The 23729-nt window shown below is 50.3% G+C and overlaps 1 protein-coding gene across 21 annotated transcripts in view; it reads left to right on the forward strand.

Annotated features, from left to right (window-relative positions):
- The window catches only part of SH3BP4 (SH3 domain binding protein 4), a 104148-nt gene extending 85085 nt beyond the window's left edge, over positions 1-19063 (forward strand). For 20 of the 21 annotated variants that reach the window (XM_077956084.1, XM_077956075.1, XM_077956085.1 and 17 more), the window contains 3 exons: positions 3907-6266; positions 15970-16158; positions 16997-19031. In XM_077956084.1, coding sequence (XP_077812210.1) covers positions 3907-6266; positions 15970-16158; positions 16997-17221 — 2774 coding nt within the window. In that variant the 3' untranslated portion in view covers positions 17222-19031. 21 annotated transcript variants of the gene reach the window in all.
- The last annotated feature ends 4666 nt before the right edge of the window (positions 19064-23729 follow it).

The raw sequence follows: 23729 nt of genomic DNA on the forward strand, positions 1-23729 counted from the left end.
AAATTTAGAGGAGGAAGACAAACAAGACAGCCTCGAATGTGAGGAGGAGGATGTTTTGAGAATCTGAGGTTGACAGAACCGTGGGATCTCCGGTCTCGCCCAGAGATCCTGGGGAGTCTACCTCCAAGGCACCACATGTGACCCAGGCAGTGCGCCAGCCAGAAGCTTCACGCACATCCCGGTGATAGACAGACTCCAAGGTGGGAATTTATTTCAGCCAAAATATCTGCCGTGGAACCTTCTGCTCTGATGAATGTTTTGCCTGCAGAAGAACGTAGGCAGAGGGATAGGAAATGTATTATTCAGTACATTGAACTTCCTAAAACCCAGGGAGATTTTTTGTATTAGAATCGAGGTGGCTGTGAATCTGGGTAACACTCCTCAGAATTCATTAAGATGTAATTCGATAAGGATTCTCTGGCATTTGATGGGATGGAAGCCCTTCCCCAGGGTCCCCAGCTGCTTGGTGGCAGTTGACTGATGGAGGACCTCGTCTAGAAGGGGTTATCACACAACAGTCCACCTTCCTGGGAATCTGGAAAGGAAGAGTGGGGTGGTTTCCCTTGGGTAAGCCTGATCCCTTGAGTGAAATCTGTGACGACTTCTCTTCCAAGGAGAGTGCTGGGAATTTTAAGTGAAACCGTTCTTAATTCTTCAGTTGGATGAAACTGAGTGATAATTCTCGTTGATACATTCTAGGCTATGCACAAAGCATGCTTGATTGCTTTGGTTTCTTAGTTTTGAAACGACTATAAGGGAATTATTCTGGGGGAGCATAATAAGGACATAACCTTTGAGGGATTCTGGCAAGATTTTGATGGCCGGCAAGCTTTATTTAATTTCCATTTAGTTTTTTTCATCTTTATGTGACATTTCCAGTAGATGTGTCAAGGAGACAAAATGGTTGATATTCCTGGAGATCATGACTAGCAAGCAGAAATAGGGGAGAAGAGCTTCTGTATCCTCTGGCCTCAGCCTGACCCACATAACTTCTTCCCACTTCTCCATCAGAGCCATTTTCTTTCACAGGTTTTTGTTCACTTCCATCTCATATTAAATAATTTGTCAGTTTTATGATTTTTTTAGAGCACAAGAGCATAGCCGGGGGGAATTCAGACATTGCTTTGACCAGCACCAGGATCCAATAACACAGACTATGGCTTCTCTGTGTCATTTATGCACGCACGATGATCATTCATTCCACAAATATTCATTGAGCCCTTGCTCTGTGCCAGGCCTTGTACGAGGCCCAGGGATACAACAGCAAACAAAACAGGCTCTCATAGTGCTGATATCCTAATGGGGAGATGGAGGCTCCCCTCCTGAAAAAAAAATATATATATATTTTATTTTTCATATATATTTTTTATTTTTTGTATATATATATGTGTGTGTGTGTGTGTAAGGTATGTAGAGAAGGAAAAATTCTGAGTTCTTGGCTTGGGCCCCTTTAACAAAAGACATTAAGAAGAGAAAAGCATGCAAACTGACTTAATGTATGTTTTATGTATATTGCAGACATTTCTTCATAAGGAAATGAAGACTTAAAGAAGTAGTTAAACCTGAGGGGTTCGATGAGGTGTGGAGAGTCCTGGAAAAAATGTGATGGGATTAAAAAAAAGCATGAGCAAGTGTCACGAGCCAGAGGACAGCAAGGCCTGGGCATTGCAGATTCCCTGTGTCCTTGGAGATAGGATGCTCTGTCCCCCACATCCAGTGAGGGCCCCTCCCACTTGAGAGTCTGTGACCTGCTTCAGGGGTGGGCAGGGAGTTCTTCCTGCACCTGCTGTTTCTCCAATTCCTCCAGCTTAAAATACGCATGGTACTGTATTTTGGGGTAGCATGTTCTGAACCCCATCAGGTACATGATGTAGTGGTTGGTGATAAGAGCTATGGAAGAAGATAACGTTGGGGCCAGGAGATGTCTATTTCACATAACATCCTGTGCCTCTTCAAGTTGGGACAAGCAATATTATGACAAGTGCCTTATCTACGTCTTTGCATTTTATCCTTTCCAAAGCTCATTGAGGAAATATACTTTTTCTCCACCATGAGTAGAGTTTTAGGCTCTGGAGATCACACAGTTTCTAAGGACTCCATTCAAGTCTTGGTTCAGTGATCCCAGAGCCGGGTTCTCTGAGACACCTAGATAGACCACCTGCTGTAATTTCACAGGAGGAGGTAGGTGGGGCTTCAAGGCCCAGGGATGCTCCCAGCCAAGCGCATCTCTGGGACCCAGTTCATGTAAATGAATAGAAACTGTCTACCTGATTTCCTAACACTTTCCCAAGGAAGTGTGATTATTTCCTTTCAAAGGAAAAGGAAACTGGCAGGTGATTTTTTCTGGGGTGGGGCGGGGCAGAGGGGGGAGCAATTTGATAGAATATGATGACTGTGGACTTAATCACATTAGAAAAGGTGTAGGTTAGTTCACCTAAAAATGGATTCTTTGCTTTGGCAACTTAAAAAAAAAAAAAAAAAGCAAAAGAAAAAGAAACATTTCCTTTCTTTCTTTCAGTTGTTTATTACAGGAAGCCAGAATGTCAGCAGACTCCCAAAGTGAGGCAGTGTAGGAGGTAGGGGAGGGGAGTCCCGGGGAGAGGTATATATGCTTATTTTCTTCAGAAGGAATGTTCTTCATCTTCTGAATATACCTTCTCATGTATGAGAAGGAGAGAAAACACTTGGTTATTTAATCATATCCATTATTTTTCAAAACACACCACTTGTTTAACTGACTTATTTTTGCTGTTTCAATTGCTGTCTACATTGGTAACATACAGAGTTTAATGGCAGGAACCGTAAATTAACTTGATTCACTTTTTAAAGGGTTGGAATTTTTCAGACTGCTTCAACACTTCTTCAATGATAGTATGAGCTATGACTAGGCATAATCTCTCATTTTCAAGGTATGTGGACAGTCTATTTTCATGTTGTGATTTTGAATGATAATTTAAAAGAGGTTGGGCTGGGCGCAGTGGCTCATGCCTGTAATCCCAGCATTTTGGGAGGCTGAGGCGGGAGGATCATTTGAGGTCAGGAGTTCGAGACCAGCCTGGTCAACATGGTGAAACCCCATTTCTACTAAAAATACAAAAATTAGCCAGACGTGGTGGCACACACCTGTAATCTTGGCTACTTTGGAGGCTGAGGCAGGAGAATCGCTTGAACCTAAGCGGCTGAGGTTGCAGTAAGCTGAGATCATGCCACTACACTCCAGCCTGGGTGGCGGAGCGAGACACTGTCTCATAAATAAATAAATACATAAAATAAGAATAAAAGAAGTTGGAAGGAACTGACTTCAGAATTCATACTTTATCTGAGGAAACAGTTGGATGAGGAACAGGTTGAGCTTGGAAATTTAAGAAGCAGGTTGAGGGAATCTTTCCATCCAGAGGCAGGGCTTGGAATCGGCTCAGACATGTCATTGTGGGAGTTTTGGGAGACTGTTCATTTCCAGTCCCTGGTCACATGCCGTGGTCACCTAACTCATCATGTCACCGTGTTTTCTAAGTAAATCACATTCAGTTTCTCTTTGTATCTAGTAGCAGTTCTTTTAAGAAGTTAAAGTTGCCCGAAATGAGATGTTTAGGGCATAGGGCATGTTAAATATTCCATTGCACTGATTTGCTTTTCTGTGAGTGATGGAGAGGATCCTCTGTGGTCTTTCTGCCGGGCATAGGCTGTCGATTTCGAAAGTGACCAAGTAGCAATGGTGCTCTCAGTAACCAGTTCATTGGCCAGGTAAATGACGTACCGAATTTCATTTTGGTTTGTTTCTGTTGGTGACTTGCCTGGGTTATTGTCCACCTGTCTGGTTTACCACCCTCCTCCCTCCTTTGGGAAGCACTCTGGATGCACCACCGGCCTTGCCCTCACTGTCTGTTTTCTTTGTGTTTTGCACAGTGCCTTCTCCCAGTGCCTTGCTAGTAGACAACCCCACACCTTTTGGAAATGCGAAGGAAGTGATTGCGATCAAGGACTATTGCCCCACCAACTTCACCACACTGAAGTTCTCCAAGGGCGACCATCTCTACGTCTTGGACACATCTGGCGGTGAGTGGTGGTACGCACACAACACCACCGAAATGGGCTACATTCCCTCCTCCTACGTGCAGCCCTTGAACTACCGGAACTCAACACTGAGTGACAGCGGTATGATTGACAATCTTCCAGACAGCCCAGACGAGGTAGCCAAGGAGCTGGATCTGCTCGGGGGATGGACGGATGACAAAAAAGTACCAGGCAGAACGTACAGTAATAACCCTTTCTGGAACGGGGTCCAGACCAACCCGTTTCTGAATGGGAACGTGCCCGTCACGCCCAGCCTGGATGAGCTGAATCCGAAAAGTACTGTGGATTTGCTCCTTTTTGACACAGGCACATCCTCCTTCACTGAATCCAGCTCAGCCACCACGAATAGCACTGGCAACATCTTCGACGAGCTTCCAGTCACAAACGGGCTCCACGCAGAGCCGCCGGTCAGGCGGGACAACCCCTTCTTCAGGAGCAAGCGCTCCTACAGTCTCTCGGAACTCTCCGTCCTCCAAGCCAAGTCCGACGCTCCCACATCGTCGAGTTTCTTCACCGGCTTGAAATCACCTGCCCCCGAGCAATTTCAGAGCCGGGAGGATTTCCGAACTGCCTGGCTAAACCACCGGAAGCTGGCCCGGTCTTGCCATGACCTGGACTTGCTTGGCCAAAGCCCTGGTTGGGGCCAGACCCAAGCCGTGGAGACAAACATCGTGTGCAAGCTGGATAGCTCCGGGGGTGCTGTGCAGCTTCCCGACACCAGCATCAGTATCCACGTGCCCGAGGGCCACGTCGCCCCTGGGGAGACCCAGCAGATCTCCATGAAAGCCCTGCTGGACCCCCCGCTGGAGCTCAACAGTGACAGGTCCTGCAGCATCAGCCCCGTGCTGGAGGTCAAGCTGAGCAACCTGGAAGTGAAAACCTCTATCATCTTGGAGATGAAAGTGTCAGCAGAGATAAAAAATGACCTTTTTAGCAAAAGCACAGTGGGCCTCCAGTGCCTGAGGAGCGACTCAAAGGAAGGGCCGTATGTCTCCGTCCCGCTTAACTGCAGCTGTGGGGACACGGTCCAGGCACAGCTGCACAACCTGGAGCCCTGTATGTACGTGGCTATCGTTGCCCACGGCCCAAGCATCCTCTACCCTTCCACCGTGTGGGATTTCATCCATAAAAAAGTCACGGTGGGTCTCTACGGCCCCAAACACATCCACCCATCCTTCAAGACGGTAGTGACCATTTTTGGGCATGACTGTGCCCCAAAGACACTCCTGGTCAGCGAGGTCACACGCCAGGCACCCAACCCTGCCCCGGTGGCCCTGCAGCTATGGGGCAAGCACCAGTTCGTTTTATCCAGGCCCCAGGATCTCAAGGTCTGTATGTTTTCCAATATGACGAATTACGAGGTCAAAGCCAGCGAGCAGGCCAAAGTGGTGCGAGGATTCCAGCTGAAGCTGGGCAAGGTGAGCCGCCTGATCTTCCCCATCACCTCCCAGAACCCCAACGAGCTCTCTGACTTCACGCTGCGGGTTCAGGTGAAGGACGACCAGGAGGCCATCCTCACCCAGTTTTGCGTCCAGACTCCTCAGCCACCCCCTAAAAGTGCCATCAAGCCTTCCGGGCAAAGGAGGTTTCTCAAGAAGAACGAAGTCGGGAAAATCATCCTGTCCCCGTTTGCCACCACTACAAAGTACCCGACTTTCCAGGACCGCCCGGTGTCCAGCCTCAAGTTTGGTAAGTTGCTCAAGACGGTGGTGCGGCAGAACAAGAACCACTACCTGCTGGAGTACAAGAAGGGCGACGGGATCGCCCTGCTCAGCGAGGAGCGCGTCAGGCTCCGGGGCCAGCTGTGGACCAAGGAGTGGTACATCGGCTACTACCAGGGCAGGGTGGGCCTCGTGCACGCCAAGAACGTGCTGGTGGTCGGCAGGGCCCGGCCCAGCCTGTGCTCGGGCCCTGAGCTGAGCACCTCGGTGCTGCTGGAGCAGATCCTGCGGCCCTGCAAGTTCCTCACCTACATCTATGCCTCCGTGAGGACCCTGCTCATGGAGAACATCAGCAGCTGGCGCTCCTTCGCCGACGCCCTGGGCTACGTGAACCTGCCGCTCACCTTTTTCTGCCGGGCAGAGCTGGATAGTGAGCCCGAACGGGTGGCGTCCGTCCTAGAAAAGCTGAAGGAGGACTGTAACAACACAGAGAGCAAAGACCGGAAGTCCTTCCAGAAGGAGCTTGTGATGGTGAGTGCTCAGCAGGTGCCTGGGCGGTTAGGGGTGCGGCTCAGCAAAGCCCTTCCGCCTTCCCGGTGCACATGGGCGTGGGCTGCGGTGTCGTAAGTCACCACAACAGTGTCTGTGGCTGATGTCCCGCTGCCTGGGATAGGTGCGGCTGGCTCAGCATAGCCTTTCGCCTTCCCAATATGCCTGGGCGTGGGCTGCGGTGTCGTAAGTCACCAGGACAGTGTCTGTGGCTGATGTCCCGCTGCCTGAGATAGGTGCAGCTCAGCACAGCCTTTCGCCTTCCCAAGATGCCTGGGCGTGGGGCCGTGGTGTAAGTCACCACAACAGTGTCTGAAGTTGATGTCCCGCTGCCTGAGATAAGTGCGGTTCAGCATAGCCTTTCGCCTTCCCAATATGCCTGGGCGTGGGCTATGGTGTCGTAAGTCACCACGACAGTGTCTGTGGCTGATGTCCCGCTGCCTGAGATAGGTGCGGCTCAGCATAGCCTTTTGCCTTCCCAATATGCCTGGGCGTCGGCCGTGGTGTAAGTCACCACGACAGTGTCTGTGGCTGATGTCCCGCTGCCTGGGATATACATGTGGGGCTTGAAGTGTGCATCTGGCAATACGGGTGTACCGGGGATCCTGGGAGGCCCCAGACCACCCGAGAACCCTGCAAAGAAGAGCATTCCAGTCACTTTTCCCACCGAGTCTGTGAGCTCCTCGAGGGTCCCCAAGTGGACCCGCTGGGGGTGGGGGCAGAAGGAGGCCTGTGCTCTCGCCACTTCAGTTTAGATCTCTTGGGAGCAGATCTGTGGTTCGTTAGATTCCCAACAGGGTCTGTGACTCCAGAGTCTCAAGAACCACTGCCCCAAAGCCTGAGTTCATTGTAATGTGAGTTTTTCTTGCCTTTGCTTCCTTGAAGCTGCCAACATCGCTGTGTTGTTTCCACTTCCCCCTCTGTGTTGGTTTGAGTTGTGGGGCGAGGACAGCATTTGTTTTGCCGGCACAACTGTGAGCTGGAATCCAAAGAAATAAAAGGGGGAAGTAAGCATCAGACTGTGGGTTACGCCCCAGCCCACAAGCCAACTGGGGAGCATTTGCTCAATGCTTTGTCAGCGCCGCTCCCCGCAGGCAGCCCCGCTGTCAGCAGAGCCGGGTCCTGGCGGTTACCTTGGCTAGGCTTAGCGACACCTGTGTTCTGGCATCAGGGGTGTTTGTGGTGGAGAGTCCCTGTGGACTTCCCCCTGTGATAGAACAGAGTCCACCTCCATCCTCCGGAGAGGGGCGCATCACTGGTGTTCATTCCTGTGGGAAAACCCTGTGACCTTGCCATGTGCCGCCTTTCCTCGTTCCTCTGAACCCGCAGCCTTTCTTGCGTCCTAGCTTCTGAGAGGTGTGGTTCTTGGTGCCCTGGCCTTTCTGCCACCTCCCCGGCTCCCCTGGATTGAGCCCTGTGTGTCTGGGAGAGCCCAGAGTGTCCTGTAGACACAGGTGTGCAGGCAAGGGGCACACATGGCACATACCCGGCTCGGCTGCCCGTGTTGAGTCAGGAGACAGAAGGGACGCAGCCCAGCAGGAGTGGGGCAGGAGTGGGGCGAGAGACCCTCTCTGGGTGTCCTGCAGTTGTGTGTAGTACCAGAAGCATGGAGCCACGAGATTGGCTAGGGGAGGAAGATGGAACTGGAAGCGGCTGTCAGAGGGGCCACCTTGGCAACCAGGAAGGCACTGTACTTGGGTGGGGAGGAAGCAAACAAACGCAGCAGGGGAGCCTCTGGGGCCCACATGGGGTCACCTGCAGGGAGGGGATGGCCTGTGTCCCTCCCATCAGCCATCACCCATCACCCGTGTGTGATTCAGAGCACACCTCCCGGCTCTCCAGTAAAATAACTTTCCAGAACCTGGTGCCTGGCCGTGGCCTGGTCTCCTCACGGGTGCACCCAGCACAGTGGCACACAAAGCGCTTCCATCCTGTGAGAGGCTTTGTGCGGGCGGCCCCGAGACCACAGCCATGGCCGTGCATTCCGTCATGGAACCTGACAGCGTTGGTGAGCCCAGGACACTCACCTCGACGTTGCACCAGAGGTGGAAAAATGACACAACCAGGACTACTACACCAGCGGCGGAAAATAACTTCCAAGGAGGTGGCTTTTACACTCATTTCCTGCTTTGTTGTCTTTTTCCAAAAGACGTAAATGATCAAACTCTTTCAATCAAATTGCTTGGCGTCTCTGGGAGGGGATTTATCGGTGGGCCTCCCCGTCCACACCAGGGACGGGTGTGTCCTCCATGCCCGAGTCCTTCCTCTACCCAGAGAGGAGGAAGTGAAACTTGCCCTTGGCCAGGTCGGCTCCCTGAGGCAAGGTTAGATTTTGTGGTGATAAAGTAAAACTGGTTTTGCAGTGTCTCCACCCCCCCCCCCCCCCCCGACACCTGTGTCAGTCATCATCTTGACCAAACTTCTAGAAACCACAGATGGATTTCTCCCAGGGCATTTATTAGGAGACCCTGAAAACTGGCTGTTCTATTCCGCTTGTCATCACAGGGCTGTCACGATTTCTGTGGCCTCTGCCACTGCTTTACCTGCCCCTCCCAGAGAGTCACAGCCCGGCCACCCCCTGCCTCTTATTTTTATCATGGCTTTCTGTGTCCTTGTTCTGATGCCTTGGGTTGGAAACCATGTTTAAATGATGGGGAAAGTGTGAGAGTTTGAGACGGTCAGTATGCAGGGAGATGGGAAGGAAAAAGGAATCAAATGAGACCTGGGTTGTTCCTCTCTCCACTGCCATTAGAATGGGGTCAGCCCCTGCGCCTGCCCCACAAAGTCCTGTAAGATCTTGCCCTACCCATCCCACCCCTGGAGGCCACCATGCTCCGTGCATCCCTGCCCTGAACACACCCAGCTCGCCCGGCTTCCAGCCCCTGCAGATGCTATGCTGTTCCTCTTCCTGAAGCTCCCTTTCCCAGACCTCCTCATCTCCCTCAGCTGCCGGCTCAAATACCATCTCTCCAGGACGTCCTTCCCTGCAGCCCCGTGCACCCCATCATCCTCTGTCTCTGTGGTGTTTCTTGAATCAGAAGCAATTTGTTTTGGCCAGGCATGGAGGTTCACACCTGTAATACCAGCACTTTGGGAGGCTGAGGCAGGAGAATCGCTTGAGCCCAGGAATTCAAGACCAGCCTGAGGAACATAGTGAGGCTTCATCTCTCCATTTTTTTTTTCTTTTAATCAACTGGATGTAGTGGTGCACACCTATAGTCCCAGCTACTCAGGAGGCTGAGGTGGGAGGATCGCTTGAGCCCAGGAGTTCGAGGCTGCAGTGAGCTATGATCGCAGGACTATACTCCAGCCTGGACAACAGAGTGAAACCCTGTCTTGAAAATAAAGGAAGAAAAGAAAAGAAACAAGTTTATGTTCTTGTGCACTTGTTTCTCATTATTACTCTAACTGAACATAGGTCGCATGAGAGGAAGGGCCCTGGCACATAAGAAACACTGAGGCACTCGATGGATAAGTGATGAATGAATGGATGAGTGATGAATGAATGATGCATGAATGAATGAGTGATGAATGGATGAATGAGTGATGAATGAATGAATGCAGGCCTTGGGCTGGGCTAAGAATCCAAGCTGGAGGCATTCTCACGTGGCCATACCATGCTTCTGTTCTGTGGTTCCATTTCCTCTTTCCATTATTTTTGCGCCTGTTTTTGATAGAGCCCGTGCGTGAGGTATCCCAGTGCCTCTGCCTGCCCCTTCCCAGCAACGTGGCTGTGGCTGCACTCAGAGTACCCCTCTGTCCTGGCCACCTCTCTCCCACTAGAGCCTCTGTCTGTGATGGTGTCAGCTGAAGAATGACAAGGTTTGTGCATTTGGAAAGGAGAGCCTCATTCCTCATAAAGGGTTGCAGCCTGCGGGTGGCTATTCTGACAGGTTGGGAAGGAGAGCCTCCTGCCAGAAGCCAAAAACAGACACTTCAAGGGAGGAGCAAAGGCAACAAGAATTTATGGATATTGGTGGCCAAATATACATATTCAATAAGCTGTAGGGGGAGTCATAAATATTTATGAAAGGAGAAGCGTGCACATTCACATTTAAGCCTTATGCTCTTTCGTGGTCCCATGTTCAAAAAAATGGTGGCAATGGCATGATTCGAGGGTAGGGTTTTCTTTCAGCCCCCTGAGACATCAGAGGGGAAGCAGGGGACATGAAACCCTCACAGTGCATCCTCTGTAGACTGGCCAGAAACACTGTGTGCTTGGTGGATTCCTGTCAGGCAAAGAGGAGGAGCAGCGTCTGGCAGTGGTGGAGGCCTTTGAAAGGGAACCCAGCTTTTTGAGAATCAGAAAACTTTGCATTCAGCAGCGCCCTTTTGGTGCAAGAGACCATTCCCAATTCTCGGGATACTGTCAGCACTCGGCACGTGGTCTCTGTTATGGTGGGGAAGGAAGGGGAGTTGGCTGGAGATGGCCATGGGCAGTGGCCATCAGCCATGGGGGCAGAAGCAGCCTACGGTGGTCTCAGGCCCAAGGAGAACTTCCTAAGGGGCCAGAGCGAGCTGTCACAACTGGTCCTGGATCCACCATAAGAACGAAGCCATAGGGTGTGGTGACCTGGAGCCATCGGTGATGGCTGTAGCAGGGACTTTTTGCTCAAGTTGTGGGAGGTAGGGAAATAGGCGTGTCGGGCTCTGTGGAGAAGTTTCTAAGAGAAAGAAAGAGGAGTTGCTGTGGGATGCAAAGCAAGGGAGGGTGGTGGTTTTAGGAGTGGAGTGGGGGCTGGAATAAACCCAAAGAGACCTGAAAACTAACAGAAATAAGGAAGCTAGCAAGTGCGTGGGGCGCATTGGGGTGGGAAAGAATGGTGTGGAGGGACTCTCTGTGAATTGGGAGAAGACGCACTTTAACCTCCAGAAGAGGAAGAGTTGATGGACAGTGTGCATTGGATGGGGTCCTGGGGGGTTCCTCCCAGGCAGCCCCAGAGCCAGAGCCTGTGGCTGTTAACATGGGAAAGGGAAGGAGGCTGGGCCTATTGTCCAGGTGCTGTGTGCAGAAGGCTTCCCTTCCAGTTTTGGGACATGTTGGGAAGGAAGCAGGATGGAATAAACATGCAGCAAAAAAGCCTGAATTGTATTTCTTTGTACTTTATAAGAATATTCCCCCCCCGCCGCCCCTTTTTTGAGACAAAGTCTTGCTCTGTTCCCTAGGTGCGAGTGCAGTGGTGTGATCACAGCTCACTGCAGCCTCGAACTCCTGGGCTCCAGCCGTCCTCCCACCTCAGCCTCCCAAGTAGCTGGGACCACAGGCACGTGCCACCACACCCAGCTAATTTTTTTTTTTTTTTTTTTTTTTTTGTCTGTAGTAGAGACAAGGTTTCACTGTGTTGCCCAGGCTGATGTAGAACTCATTGAACTCAAGCAATCCTCCCCCCTCAGCCTCCCAAAATGCTGGTATTATAGGGGTGAGCCACCCTGCCTGGCCAAGAATGTCTCTTGAAACAAGTTGCCGAACTCTAGCCCCCAGGTCTGCTATTCCTGTCAATGGCATTTTGTTGGAACTCAGCCACGCCCATTCCCATATGCTTTATCTGTGGCTTTCAGGCTTCGTGTGTCCCACAAAGCCAAAATCACTATCTGTCCCTTTATAAAGTTCAGTAACCCTGACTGAACTCACAGTGTACTCACTTTAACAAAATTCCAACTGAAATCAGGATAGGGCATCAGTCCGCTGAGTGCTTCCTGGGGTACCTGTGTGCGCATACAAAGAGGAAGCTGCAGGATCAGGCTCACAGAGCTAGAGCCTCCTGCTGTGAGATTTTTCTACTGCTAACAATTGGTGGGCACCCAAAATTTGCCCTTTGAAAATATGCATCAATTATGCCTTGTCGATGGTACAGGTGGTTTGTAACAAACTAAACCAGGGCTGGACTCAGTAAAAGTTGTGTAAGTGGAGCCAAAGTGAGTGAGGGAAAGATGCCTTCATTCTTGGCGTTGGAAGTGCCGACCTCTCCATTCATCCAGGATCCGTGGAAAATGGGACCCTGGCTGCCCTTGGATGGAGTCCAGGCGCCCTTCTTCCCAGGGGCCAGAGAACACCTGTGTTTCCCAGGACGTTGAGGACCTGTGCTCAGTTCCCCTGGGGAGAGAGCAGTTCTGATCACTCGTGCCAGGAATGACTCGAGTCAGAAGCAGGTGACTTTGACGTGTTCTGTTACCTAGAAAATGAGGCTGCTTTGGAGCCAGGCAGCTGTGCACACAGCCAGATGGGCTTGATGTGTGCTGAGTAGCCACGAAAGACCTGAGTGGGGACATTGAGTGACTTCGTATCAAACCCTGTGGTGGTCCAGCGCACCTTCCCAGGACCGCAGACGAGGCTCCCACCACAGCAAGAAAATTAGGATCTGACAGCCTACCAGCTTAGTACACACCCTCCCGACACGTGAATACACACCCGTATGCTTTTATCTGCTGAAACAAATCTAGCAACATTTCATTTTTTGAAACAATTTATTTTGAATATATCCAAATTCAAATTGAAACAGACCTTCTTCTGAAATATATAAAGAGTTGATGTGAAGCATAATCCAGGCCAGTATTACATTTGGTTCAATTCCCAATGCCCTGTGGGGCTCACGGCATCGGGAAGGACGCTGGCCGAGTGCCAAGAAGTTTGCGTTTGCCCCCACGCCTGTCACTTCCAGCTGTGGGACCCGGGACAACTGCGGGCTTCTTGTGCTTATCTGTAGAACAGACGCCTTGCAGCCTACACAGCAGGGAGGAGCTGGGGATGGGCGCCCAGAGGCAGCTCTGGCTGTGGCATTTCTAGGTGTGAAACCCACTTCGCCTCTCTCAGCTTCTTCTGTAAAGTGGGTTGAACTCAGGCTCTGCTTTGTGGGGTGGCTCTGGGGAGTGGAGGAGCCCAGTGTCTGGCTTGCAGCAAGCCCTGAGTTTCTAGTAGCTTCTACAAAAACAGAAACGGCCACCAGGACCTCAAACCTCCCCCCCCCCCCGCTTCTGGCCAACCTCGTTGGTAGCCAGATGTCAGCCTCAGCCTCTCATATCTAGGGAGGCATCAGAATGATCTGTCGCTCATGGTTCTTTTTTTTTTTTTTTTTTTTTTTGAGACGGAGTTGTTCTGTGGCCCAGCCTGGAGTGCAGTGGTGCTATCTCAGCTCTGCCTCCCGGGTTCACACCATTCTCCTGCCTCAGCTTCTCGAGTAGCTGGGACTACAGGTGCCTGCCACCACAGCCGGCTAATTTTTTGTATTTTTAGTAGAGATGGGGTTTCACCGCGTTAGCCAGGATGGTCTCGATCTCCTGACCTCGTGATCCACCCGCCTCGGCCTCCCAAAGTGCTGGGATTACAGGTATGAGCCACCGCACCTGGTGCTCATGGGTCTTTTTTTTTTTTTTTGAGACGGAGTCTCGCTCTGTCGCCCAGGCTGGAGTACAGTGGCCTGATCTCGGCTCACTGCAAGCTCCGCCTCCCGGGTTTACACCATTCTCCTGCCTCAGCCTCCTGAGTAGCTGGGACTACAGGTGCCTGCCACCTCGCCCAGCTAGTTTTTTTGTATTTTTTAGTAGAGATGGGGTTTCACTGTGTTTGCCAGGATGGTCTCGATCTCCTGACCTCGTGATCCGCCCGCCTCAGCCTCCCAAAGTGCTGGCTGGGATTACAGGCGTGAGCCACTGTGCCCGGTGCTCATGGTTCTTTTTAAATTGCACAGATTGAGATGCTGGGGGCCACCTAGAAGGACCGTGAGTCACCTGCTCTGGCTGATGCATGCCACACGTCACCAAAAAGGTCACCTTTTTGTATTGTTAGACTACCCCCAAGTAAACTTACAATGTACCTCAGAATACTCAGTCTAAAACAACTGGGCTCGCTTTGAAGCAAGCAGCCCAGCCGACTGCATGAGCGCTAGCAAGACGACCCAGCTGTCCGCACAAAATAGTCGGCCAAACAGCGCTGGCAACCAGCGGTGCGGTTGGCGGGGGTGGGGGGTTGTTTGTTTGTTAGCACACTTTGGAGTCCTAAAATGACAACCTCAGGTGCTGAAGCAGAGCGTAGGGAGAAAGAACGCCAGGCCTGGTGACTTTCCTCTCTTCTTAGCAACTCGCCTGTCCAAGAGCCCACGGGAGCCTCAGAAACCGTCTCTGGGCTGCCTCGGGCCGCTTTGCCCTGGAAGCCAAGCCTTTCCCGTTGTTGGATGAGAGAAAGCTTGAAGGGTGGCGGTGAGCTGTGCCTTCTATGGCAGAGGAGACTCAGACGAGAATCAGACCCAGCGTGTGGCTCTCCTGCCTTCCTGGTGACATCATCCTGACTGGCTCAGAGCCGCACGCTAACCATGTGTGGCCTCATTTATAATTAGGATGGCGCCAGAGCCGCTCGCATGACACCCAGTGGCAGTCATGTGACTTGGCACGGTGTGCAGGACTAGCAGGCCTGCTGGCTTGTGCTAGCCAATTTGATTTGTTTCTTTAAACCAGAAATGTGTGTTTGACCCCAGCCTGGGGTCCGCCACGTATATTAGGCTATTGAGCCATATGTTCAGTGCCTGTCCCATCCAGCCCCCGTTTTTAGGTGGGAATTGAGTCCCAAGGCAGCATGTGGTGGTTCCAGCCTCAGCTGGGACTTCACTGTCCCAGCAGGGCTGTCTGTCCTATTAACTCCCCTCTGACTTCCTCTGTGGTTAGTAATCCCTGTCCTAAAGGCACAGTACAAAGTTCTTGCAGCTTTGGCATGGGAGCAGTCCCACCAGTTGTGGAAACTGTTTCCTCATGTTGCACAGTCCTGGGGGAGGTCCGTGGATCTCCTGATCACTGTGGTTCTTGGTGGTACACCCTCTGTCTCTGCCCCAGGCCTCTTCTGTTCTCTGCCTTCTCCTCCCTGGGTGGTCTGTGTCTGAGTCCACCAGCCTTCGTCTCTTCTGCCCGCAGTGCTCTCTAACTGGCCAAGGTCAGCACTGCACGCTCAGCAGGTCCAGCTCGCCCTCCGTCCCTTTCAGCCTCAGGCTATGGTGTCTGTTTGGTGAAATGCATTCGTTCCTCTCTGGCATCCCCAGAGAGTGGGAATGGTGACAACTATAATCCATATTCACCCTGTCTGTTAGCTTCCCGGGGCTACCAAGACAAATGACCACAAACCAAGGGGCTTCAAACAACAGATACTTGTCCTCTGACTGTTCAGGAGGCCACAGGTCTCAGTCAGGGCTCCCAGGGTGGCCCCGTCTGGAAGCGGTGGGGGAGAAGGTGTTGCAGGCCTGCTTCTCCTAGGCCCTGCTGGCTCAACCCTCCTTCTGTTCCTTGGCTTGTGGCTGCGTCTGTCCAGCTTCTGCCTCCATCTTCACATGGCCTTCTTCCCTCTGCCTCTGTGTCTGCTTTCTCTTCTTATGAAGACGCCAGTCGTTGGTGACTTCCCCTAATCCAGAAGAACCTCATCTTAATTCTCTCTGCAAAGACCCCATTTTCAAGTAAGGTCACGTTCTGAGGTTCTGGGTGGATGTGGGCTTTGGAGGGAGACACTGGTGAACCCAGCACGCTCTGCACATCATCTTTTCTCTCCCGTGAGCCCTGGCAGTGATCGATTTCAGGGGACATTTGGTAGGCCAGGGAACATGGAGAATAGAGAGCCCCTGGCCATTCCTGCGCCATCTGCTGGAATTCTGCGGGGAGCAAGCCTGCCCTGCTCCCTACACTGTCTCACACTGTGCCTCTTCCTCTGCAGGCCCTACTGAAGATGGACTGCCAGGGCCTGGTGGTCAGACTCATCCAGGACTTCGTGCTCCTGACCACGGCCGTAGAGGTGGCCCAGCGCTGGCGGGAGCTGGCCGAGAAGCTGGCCAAGGTCTCCAAGCAGCAGATGGACGCCTACGAGTCTCCTCACCGGGACAGGAACGGGGTCGTGGACAGCGAGGTGAGCCGCGGCTGAGCTTCGAGCTCACTGAGCCCCTCTGTCCCTTGGCTCTTTGGACCCATGCAGTGCAGCTGTCAAAAGGTCTGCCTCGTGGCATTTCCATGAGGGTGAGATGGGTGGAAATGTGTACGCATGTGCCCAGCACTGGGTGCGCCTCACTGAGCGGGAACCGTCCTCTGGATTGGTTGCTATGAGCCCTGGCTTTAGGATGTCCTTCCCACACGACATGGGAAAGACAAACAGACCTGCCTGTCCCTTGCTCATTTCGATCTTAAATTACCATCAGTAGGATTGAATAATGCAGTAACGCATACACAGAGGCCTTTGTGAGCTGTTCTGGGCTGGAGTGATACCTGGTACGTTACATAACTTGGGCCAAAGCCGGTGTGGCCGGGCTGTTGCTCAGAGGTCCTTTGTATGCTTGCTTGTTTGCGGAGGGCACCCTAGTAAGCTTCCTGGAAGGCGGTTCAGGCTTGCAAGATCCAGGAAGCAGGAAGTCCCAAGCGCAAGGCTGTGTTTTATGAATGGGATGAATTTCCAAATGAATGGCACAGAGAGAAAGTGCCATAAGGATTGTAAGGAAAGAAAAATCCTTTCTGATGATTCATTTGTTGTGCACCTACTCTTGCACAAAGCCCTGCTTTTTTCCCTCTGGAGTGTGTGGACCCCGGCCCCGAGATGGTTCCCCTGTTTTTTTCTGTGGACTTGTTCACTCGCGAAAGAGTGTCTCAAATAGTGACTACAGAAGCTGCACCAAGGAATAGGAACAATTCTCGTTCTGTCTCCTAATCTTTCTTCTTCTGTCCCTCCTTTTGTTTTTTACGACTCCACCTCCCAGGCCATGTGGAAGCCTGCGTATGACTTCTTACTCACCTGGAGCCATCAGATCGGGGACAGCTACCGGGATGTCATCCAGGAGCTGCACCTGGGCCTGGACAAGATGAAAAACCCCATCACCAAGCGCTGGAAGCACCTCACGGGGACTCTGATCTTGGTGAACTCCCTGGACATTCTGAGAGCAGCCGCCTTCAGCCCCGTGGACCAGGACGACTTCGTGATTTGAGTGGGTCCCCTCCCCTCCTGCTGCTCTGGAGTGCAAGCCCTCTTCTGCCCTGAGTGCCGCTGTCACCATGGAGCTGAAGAGGGAGGAAGGGACAGCTGCTCAGACAGATTTAGGGCCCGCCAGCTAGGCCTACACCCATCCTGTGCCACCCTCCTCCATCGAGGGAGAGGCCTGAAGGGACTGCCTATTGCAGCTCGTTGCCAATCACATAGCTTTCTATTTGTTAAGTGTAAATTGAAATTTAAAATCACTTTTCTAAAGAATGGGGGGAAGGGATCTATGAGAAAGGTGGTGTCTAATTTTTTTTATGGACCATAAAGGTTTAAAAGAAAACTTAATCGGGGCACAGGCTGTTGAGGTTTTTATGTTGTTATAGACCTTTTTAAATTATGTTAGAGATGTATATAGGTATTTAAAGGTCACTGGGGGCATTTCTGATTCCCGGCCACACTTTGCATTTCAGCACTCAGCCCAGAAAGACACTCGTTCGGTTGCTGGACCTCTTTCACTCCCTACACATAAGAACGTGAATCACGTGGGAAAAAGTGGCTTTTCAATAAACGGGTACAGCTTATTCTTTCTGAGAAGGCCCGAGGTCCTGCTCCCTCCTTGGATTGGATTGTCTTCTGAGCTTTGCCTCACGCGTAGTGAATGACCATCCACAGAACATGTAAATCTTTGGTGAGCTTTGGTGGGCAGAGTGAAGTCCCGCGTTAGCATTTAGGTGCCCTGAGCTGTTTCCACCAATAGATTAGAAAGCAGCCGTGCCAGTTGCATTTAGTCACTGACAAGAACAATGCCATTTGAGAGTGAGGTGGTCCCACTGCTACGAGGCCATTGTACTGTTTTTTCCTTGGGGTCAAAGCAGTGCTTCCCATAGAGTTTGCTGCCTCTTCTGTGGACAGGAAGAAAACTTCACGAGCGAATCAGAGCCTTGGTGGCCACCGACTCTCGTGCTTCTTGCAAATGCTGTGGTTGGCCTCACAAGCAACGCCTTATGCTGATGTGCACAGGTGCCAGCTACCATTTGCCAAACTCCGCATTTCATTTCATCTAAGGCTTAACCCCTCTTCCTTCCTGGTGTACCTGCGTCTCCTCGAAGGAAGTAATAGTTTGGATGAAACGGTTTTTTGTACAATGTAAAGATCATCTGAGCAAGATGAGCATTTTGTAAAAATGAAAATGTGTGTCCCATAAAATCAGGAACTTGGCACAGTGTCGCATTAATAACTTTAGGGTGCAGACGTGCTGTGTGAATCTCACAATGCCTCATAGATGTCACGTCTTGGAAGGGAGCAGGAGGAAGGACTGATACCTGGCAAATCAGTAGAGTGAGGTGATCCCCAGCAACGCGCCAGGACACAGCTGTGTGCCTGCAGTTGTCAGGGGCCATTTGGGATCCCAAATCTCATTCTCTAAAACTGCTTTCCTGAAACATGTTACTTCCTTAGTGTAATCAATGTATACTCCCTTACTGGCCTGAAACGTTGTATAGCTACTTATTCAGATACTGAAGACCGATGGACTGAAAATAAGAACAAACACTAGCTATTTTATGCTGCAAGAACCAGGACACACAATTCGCCAATCATCCCACCACGTAACCTTCGATTGTGCTTCTCAACTCCACCCCATAATTTCTCCCAGAGATCATCTATCACCTTTTCCCCAAAGAAGAAACAAAACCAGTTGCACCTTAAACCATGGATATTTTTTCCTCAGGGGCTTTAAATAGTTTCCTATGCAACGTGTCTTGTAGCACAAATAAAATTCTACAAAAGTTGCAGTAAATTTTATTTGGATATTTTCACCTGTTAAGTGTGTGTGTGTTTTCTGTACCCAACCAAACTTTAAATAAAACAAAAATAAAACCTAATGTAAGTATTTATACATAGACCAATGGCTGCCTCCCCAAAATCATCACCCCTAGATGACAGCATGACAGCTGGTGTGGCAGGTGTCTATTTTCTTGCTATTCATTTAATTTGCTCTTGAAACAAGAGTCAGTCATCACTAACCAAATGGGAATTGGTGTTACGTCAGGCACCCAAAGGAAAGCACATCGATGCCTTGCTTTTTTCTGGGTCCTGTGAATTGGCAACCCCAATCCCGCAATAGAAAGTTTAGGATGGAGTCATTTCTGTGTGTCAGGTGTCAGCCTTGAAGTGCTGATTGCAGCAAACAAGGGCACACCCTGCTTTAGGAAGACCGTGTTATGGGGGACTCCTAATGGAGACCAACTCCACCTGGAGGTGGGGGGAGGAATGGGGCTTATGGAACATGACTTTGATGCAAGGCTTGAAGGCTGAGTGGGAGTCAGACCACCAACAGGCCAGACCTGGGGACCAGTGTGTCAGCAACGTCGATAACACAGTACATGGGGCAAGGAGAGGCTGAACCCTCCACATGGCTGGAACTTGGGGAGTGAGCATAAGCCCTCTGTTAGCTGAACGCTTTCCACCCCTTGTACCTGTGTTGATTCCACCCTGCAGCACCTGCCAGCTGGGTCCTCACACCCATTTTGCAGTTGAGGACAGGGCTCAATGTGGTCCCGTAATTTACATAGCCAATAAGAGAGGCAGGGACCTTGACTCAGGGCTGCTGTAACAAAGTGCCGTGCGTGGCTTAGGACAACAGAAATGTGTTCTGTCACAGTTTTGGAGGCCAGATGTCTGAAATCAAGCTATCACATGGCCGCTTGTTCTCCGTGTCTGTGACTAAATCTGTCTCTAAGGGCACCAGTCATAGGATTTAGAGCCCACCCTAATCCATCAAGACCTCATCTTAACTTGATCACACCTAGGATGACCCTGTCTTTAAGTAGGGTCACATTCACAGTGGGATTTAGAACTTGGACACGTCTTTTTGAGAGGCACAATTCACCCACCACCCTGCTCCATGCCTGGCCCTTTGGGCGTAGCCTGCTTGGGAAGAACAGTGCACGAATCAGGTTTAATCTATCTTGGTGCCCTCCGCCCAACATAAAGCCAGGGTGGAGGAAGGCAATTCTTTAAAGGGAGAAAGCTCTTCTGATGGACTGCTGTGTTCCCCCAAGACCCATCCTCCTCCTGAGCCAGCGACTGGGCTGTCTTTCCCCATTTCCCTTGCAGTCAGGTGCAATCCAGCTGGAGGATGGGAACCAAAATGCTATGGGCCACCTGCTGTTGAGTCTGGCTCGCAGGAACCTTCCAGAAATCCTCCATTCTTCCAACTGATCACAAGGAACTCCAAGTTCCTAAAGGTGAGGCAGGGGCAGAAAGAAGGACCCCAGTCCCTTAGGGACCCCCCGTAAGCTCTGTTCAGCAGAGTATCTGTCACATGGTATCTAGAGAGAAAAAACTGTGATTGGCCACTGAGAAGGTGAGAGTTACTTGTTAGAGTGGCTGGTGTTGCTTTACCTTATCTCAGGTATATTATGCCCAGATGATCACTGTAATCTACAAGCTGGCGGGGAATGCAGCTTGTTCTTAACTGGGAAACATCCCTACCACGCCTCATTATTTCAGGCAACAAGATCCCCCTTTCACACAATTTTTTTCTTGGCCTACACATGTTCACAATTGGTCAGTACCAGTCTGAATATAAATGACTTTTCTCCCTAATACTCCTAGGCCAGCTCAAGCAGTTCAGTTAAACCTCCAGCTTGTTATTGATATTGATTTGGACATTGACATTGTTGAGAATGATAATTAACATTATGGTACTTGTAGGTCTTCTTCAGGACCTCATTCAGGAGAAAAGATTTAGTTAGAAAAGAGTTAGGCTCTGACTTCTTGAGGAAAGGACAATTTTGTCCCTGATTAATTCTTGCCTTGATCTGCACCTGGCCATCTTTATGTCAAGTCACTTGGGGCATGTGTCAAGTTAGTTATTCTGTAATCCTCCAGGACCCAGCCCCTCTGAGTATCCATCACCTCACAGTAGTGCCCAAGCTCAGACTCGGTCCTGGGGCCCTTCCCCAGCCGTGGTCCAGATTCCAGCAGCTCAGGTTTCACAACCATTCTTACTGCCATGACCAGAATTAAGACTTTTTTTTCTTGATGCTCATCCTCTTTTTTTGGTCAAGCTACTCCAACACCCTCCCCCTGGTCCTCCCTTCCAATTCTGTCCTCCCCTATCCATAGACAAAGGACTCCTTTCACAGGAGCCCTTCCTGCATCCTGCTGTGTGGTCAACTCTGGGCTCATCCCCTTTGCTCTGTCCTTGCACACACGGACTTCCTCCAGCACTCCCTTGACCATCTTTTTATAAACCTCCCTGCGTTGGTCTAAGCTGTGCCCAGGCTGTGGCACCTTTCCTTCCCTACCTGGCAGAGTCACACACTGAGTTCTTTGAGGACAGGAACCTTGTCTTGGCTCATCTCTGAATCCCAAGAGCCTAACACAATCAATATTGGTTTCTTGGAGGAATTGTTCCTATCTCTGCAATAGAAATGCATCTCCAAATAAGATGGCTTTGGCTATTGGAGTGAATAAAATGGCTTCATGTTGTGTTTACAACCAATGTAAGAAACAAGTGAAAGTTGTCCACCAATGAATGCATCAAAACCGGCTTGGATTTTAAGAAGTCAAAGATGAACCTTGCAGGGATATAGCTCCATGAAGTGTATACCAAGAACCATTATATTCCTTAATGAATCATTTTCTGGCATGAGGGAAACGTGGTCAGTTTGGTCCATGATTTAGGCTGCAATAAAATTTGGCTTTATGTAAAATAGATTGAAATGAACAACTTAGCTCTTCTGTGCTATAGATCAACCCCTCTGGCAGTTTGATAAAGGCAATAAACTCCTCAGTATTATGGAAATGCACATAAAAACCCTGGGCTCACAGGTGAAAGCAATTATGTTTACGTACAATTACCAACAATTTTTAGAAACTGTGGTGTAATATATGTACTTCTTTATGCATTAAATAACACAATCTAGTAGTTCATCTTACATCCCCCGGAAACTCAAAATAGTGATGAGCATTTCGCTACCTGCAAAAGCATTGACGGAAATAAAAATATCAGAGATTTCTGTGTTTGGCACATCACAGGAACTCCTAATACTAGAGAGGTTCCTTGCCTAGGTGCATTCTTGAAGGAAGCACCAACGTCCAGTTGCAGGTTAATGAAAATAAAGACATAATGTTTTCCCCTTATTCAAGAAAAAAGAGCTCGTCCTAAGGAAACTGAAGTCACCCAGATTTGCTATACACATTTTTTAAGTGCTTGTATTAGTATTTTCTGCTCCAGGCTAGCAAGAATTGTATTTCTAAAGCTTTGCTTCTCTGATAGAATTTTTTGCTTAATGAGGGAGAAGGAAAATGTGAAGAAATTAATTGGTTGTGCCTGTGACTTTTTAAATATCTAAAGTCATCTTTCTTAATTTTCCATTTCAATTGGCTTTAAAAAAAATCTTTGTGCTTATGTCATATATATATATTACAACTTTCAACGTAATTTTCATTTTGGGAGGGTGCGGCATACATCTTAGTGAGCTGCAGGCAGCTTGGCGTTGGCAGAGGGCCACTCGCTGCTTGTCAGAGACAGGCCGGCCCATGTCAGTCCTGGGCACGCAGAGGGTCCAAGGGACAGCAAGGGAGAAAAGAGATGGTTCTTGGGCCTCTAGGAGTTTGCATCCAATAAGGAAGATCAACACACAGGAGCAGGCCAGGAGCACTGGTTCATGCCTGTAATCCCAGCACTTTGGGAGGCTGAGGCAGGCAGACCACTTGAGATCAGGAGTTCGAGACCACCCTGGCCAACATGGTGAAACCCCGTCTCTACTAAAAATACAAAAACTAGCCGGGTGTGGTGGCGAGTGCCTATAGTCCCAGCCACTAGGGAGGCTGAGACATGAGAATCGCTTCAACCATGGAGCATGGAGGTGGAGGCTGCCACCATGAGTCAAGATTGTGCCACTGTACGCCAGCCTGAGTGACAGAGCAAGACCCTGTCTCAGAAAAAAAAAAAAAAAAAAAGACCCAGGAGCAAACACCTGAAACTCAAGGGAGATAGCAGCAAGCGGAGAAAGTGCTTGAGGAAGAGGAGAGCACCTGCTGCGTGATGGAGCTTTGGATGCTACCGAGGCTGAGTATTCCAAGGCTGTGAGAAGAGACTCCCAAGGCAGGGTGGGGTCCTGAGAAGATAGAGAAAGGACAGGGAGAGGTGTTTATTAATTGATAGACACTGATTTTCTGTTTGCCAGGCATTCTTCTAGGCCCTGGGATGGGGTCCCTGTCCCCATGGAGCCCACATGCTAGTGGGGAAACAGCAATGAACTAGATTCATATGCTTGAGGAGAGAGAGGTGATAGGAAGACAAATCAGTGATGCACTGGCCAGGGCGAGGCTGGAGCAGGGTAGCCTGGAAGGCCTCCCCTGTGAGGTGAAGTCTGGGGAAGAGTGAGCAGCTCAGAGAAGCTGGAGAGTAAGTTGCTTTAAAAAGGGCAAGGGGGTATTAGAGTGGGACGAGCTATGGTTTGGATGTGTCTCAAAACATCAGGTGTTGAAATGTAATGGCC

This window comes from Macaca mulatta, chromosome 12 (assembly GCF_049350105.2).
Source record: "Macaca mulatta isolate MMU2019108-1 chromosome 12, T2T-MMU8v2.0, whole genome shotgun sequence".
NCBI classification, from domain to species: domain Eukaryota; kingdom Metazoa; phylum Chordata; class Mammalia; order Primates; family Cercopithecidae; genus Macaca; species Macaca mulatta.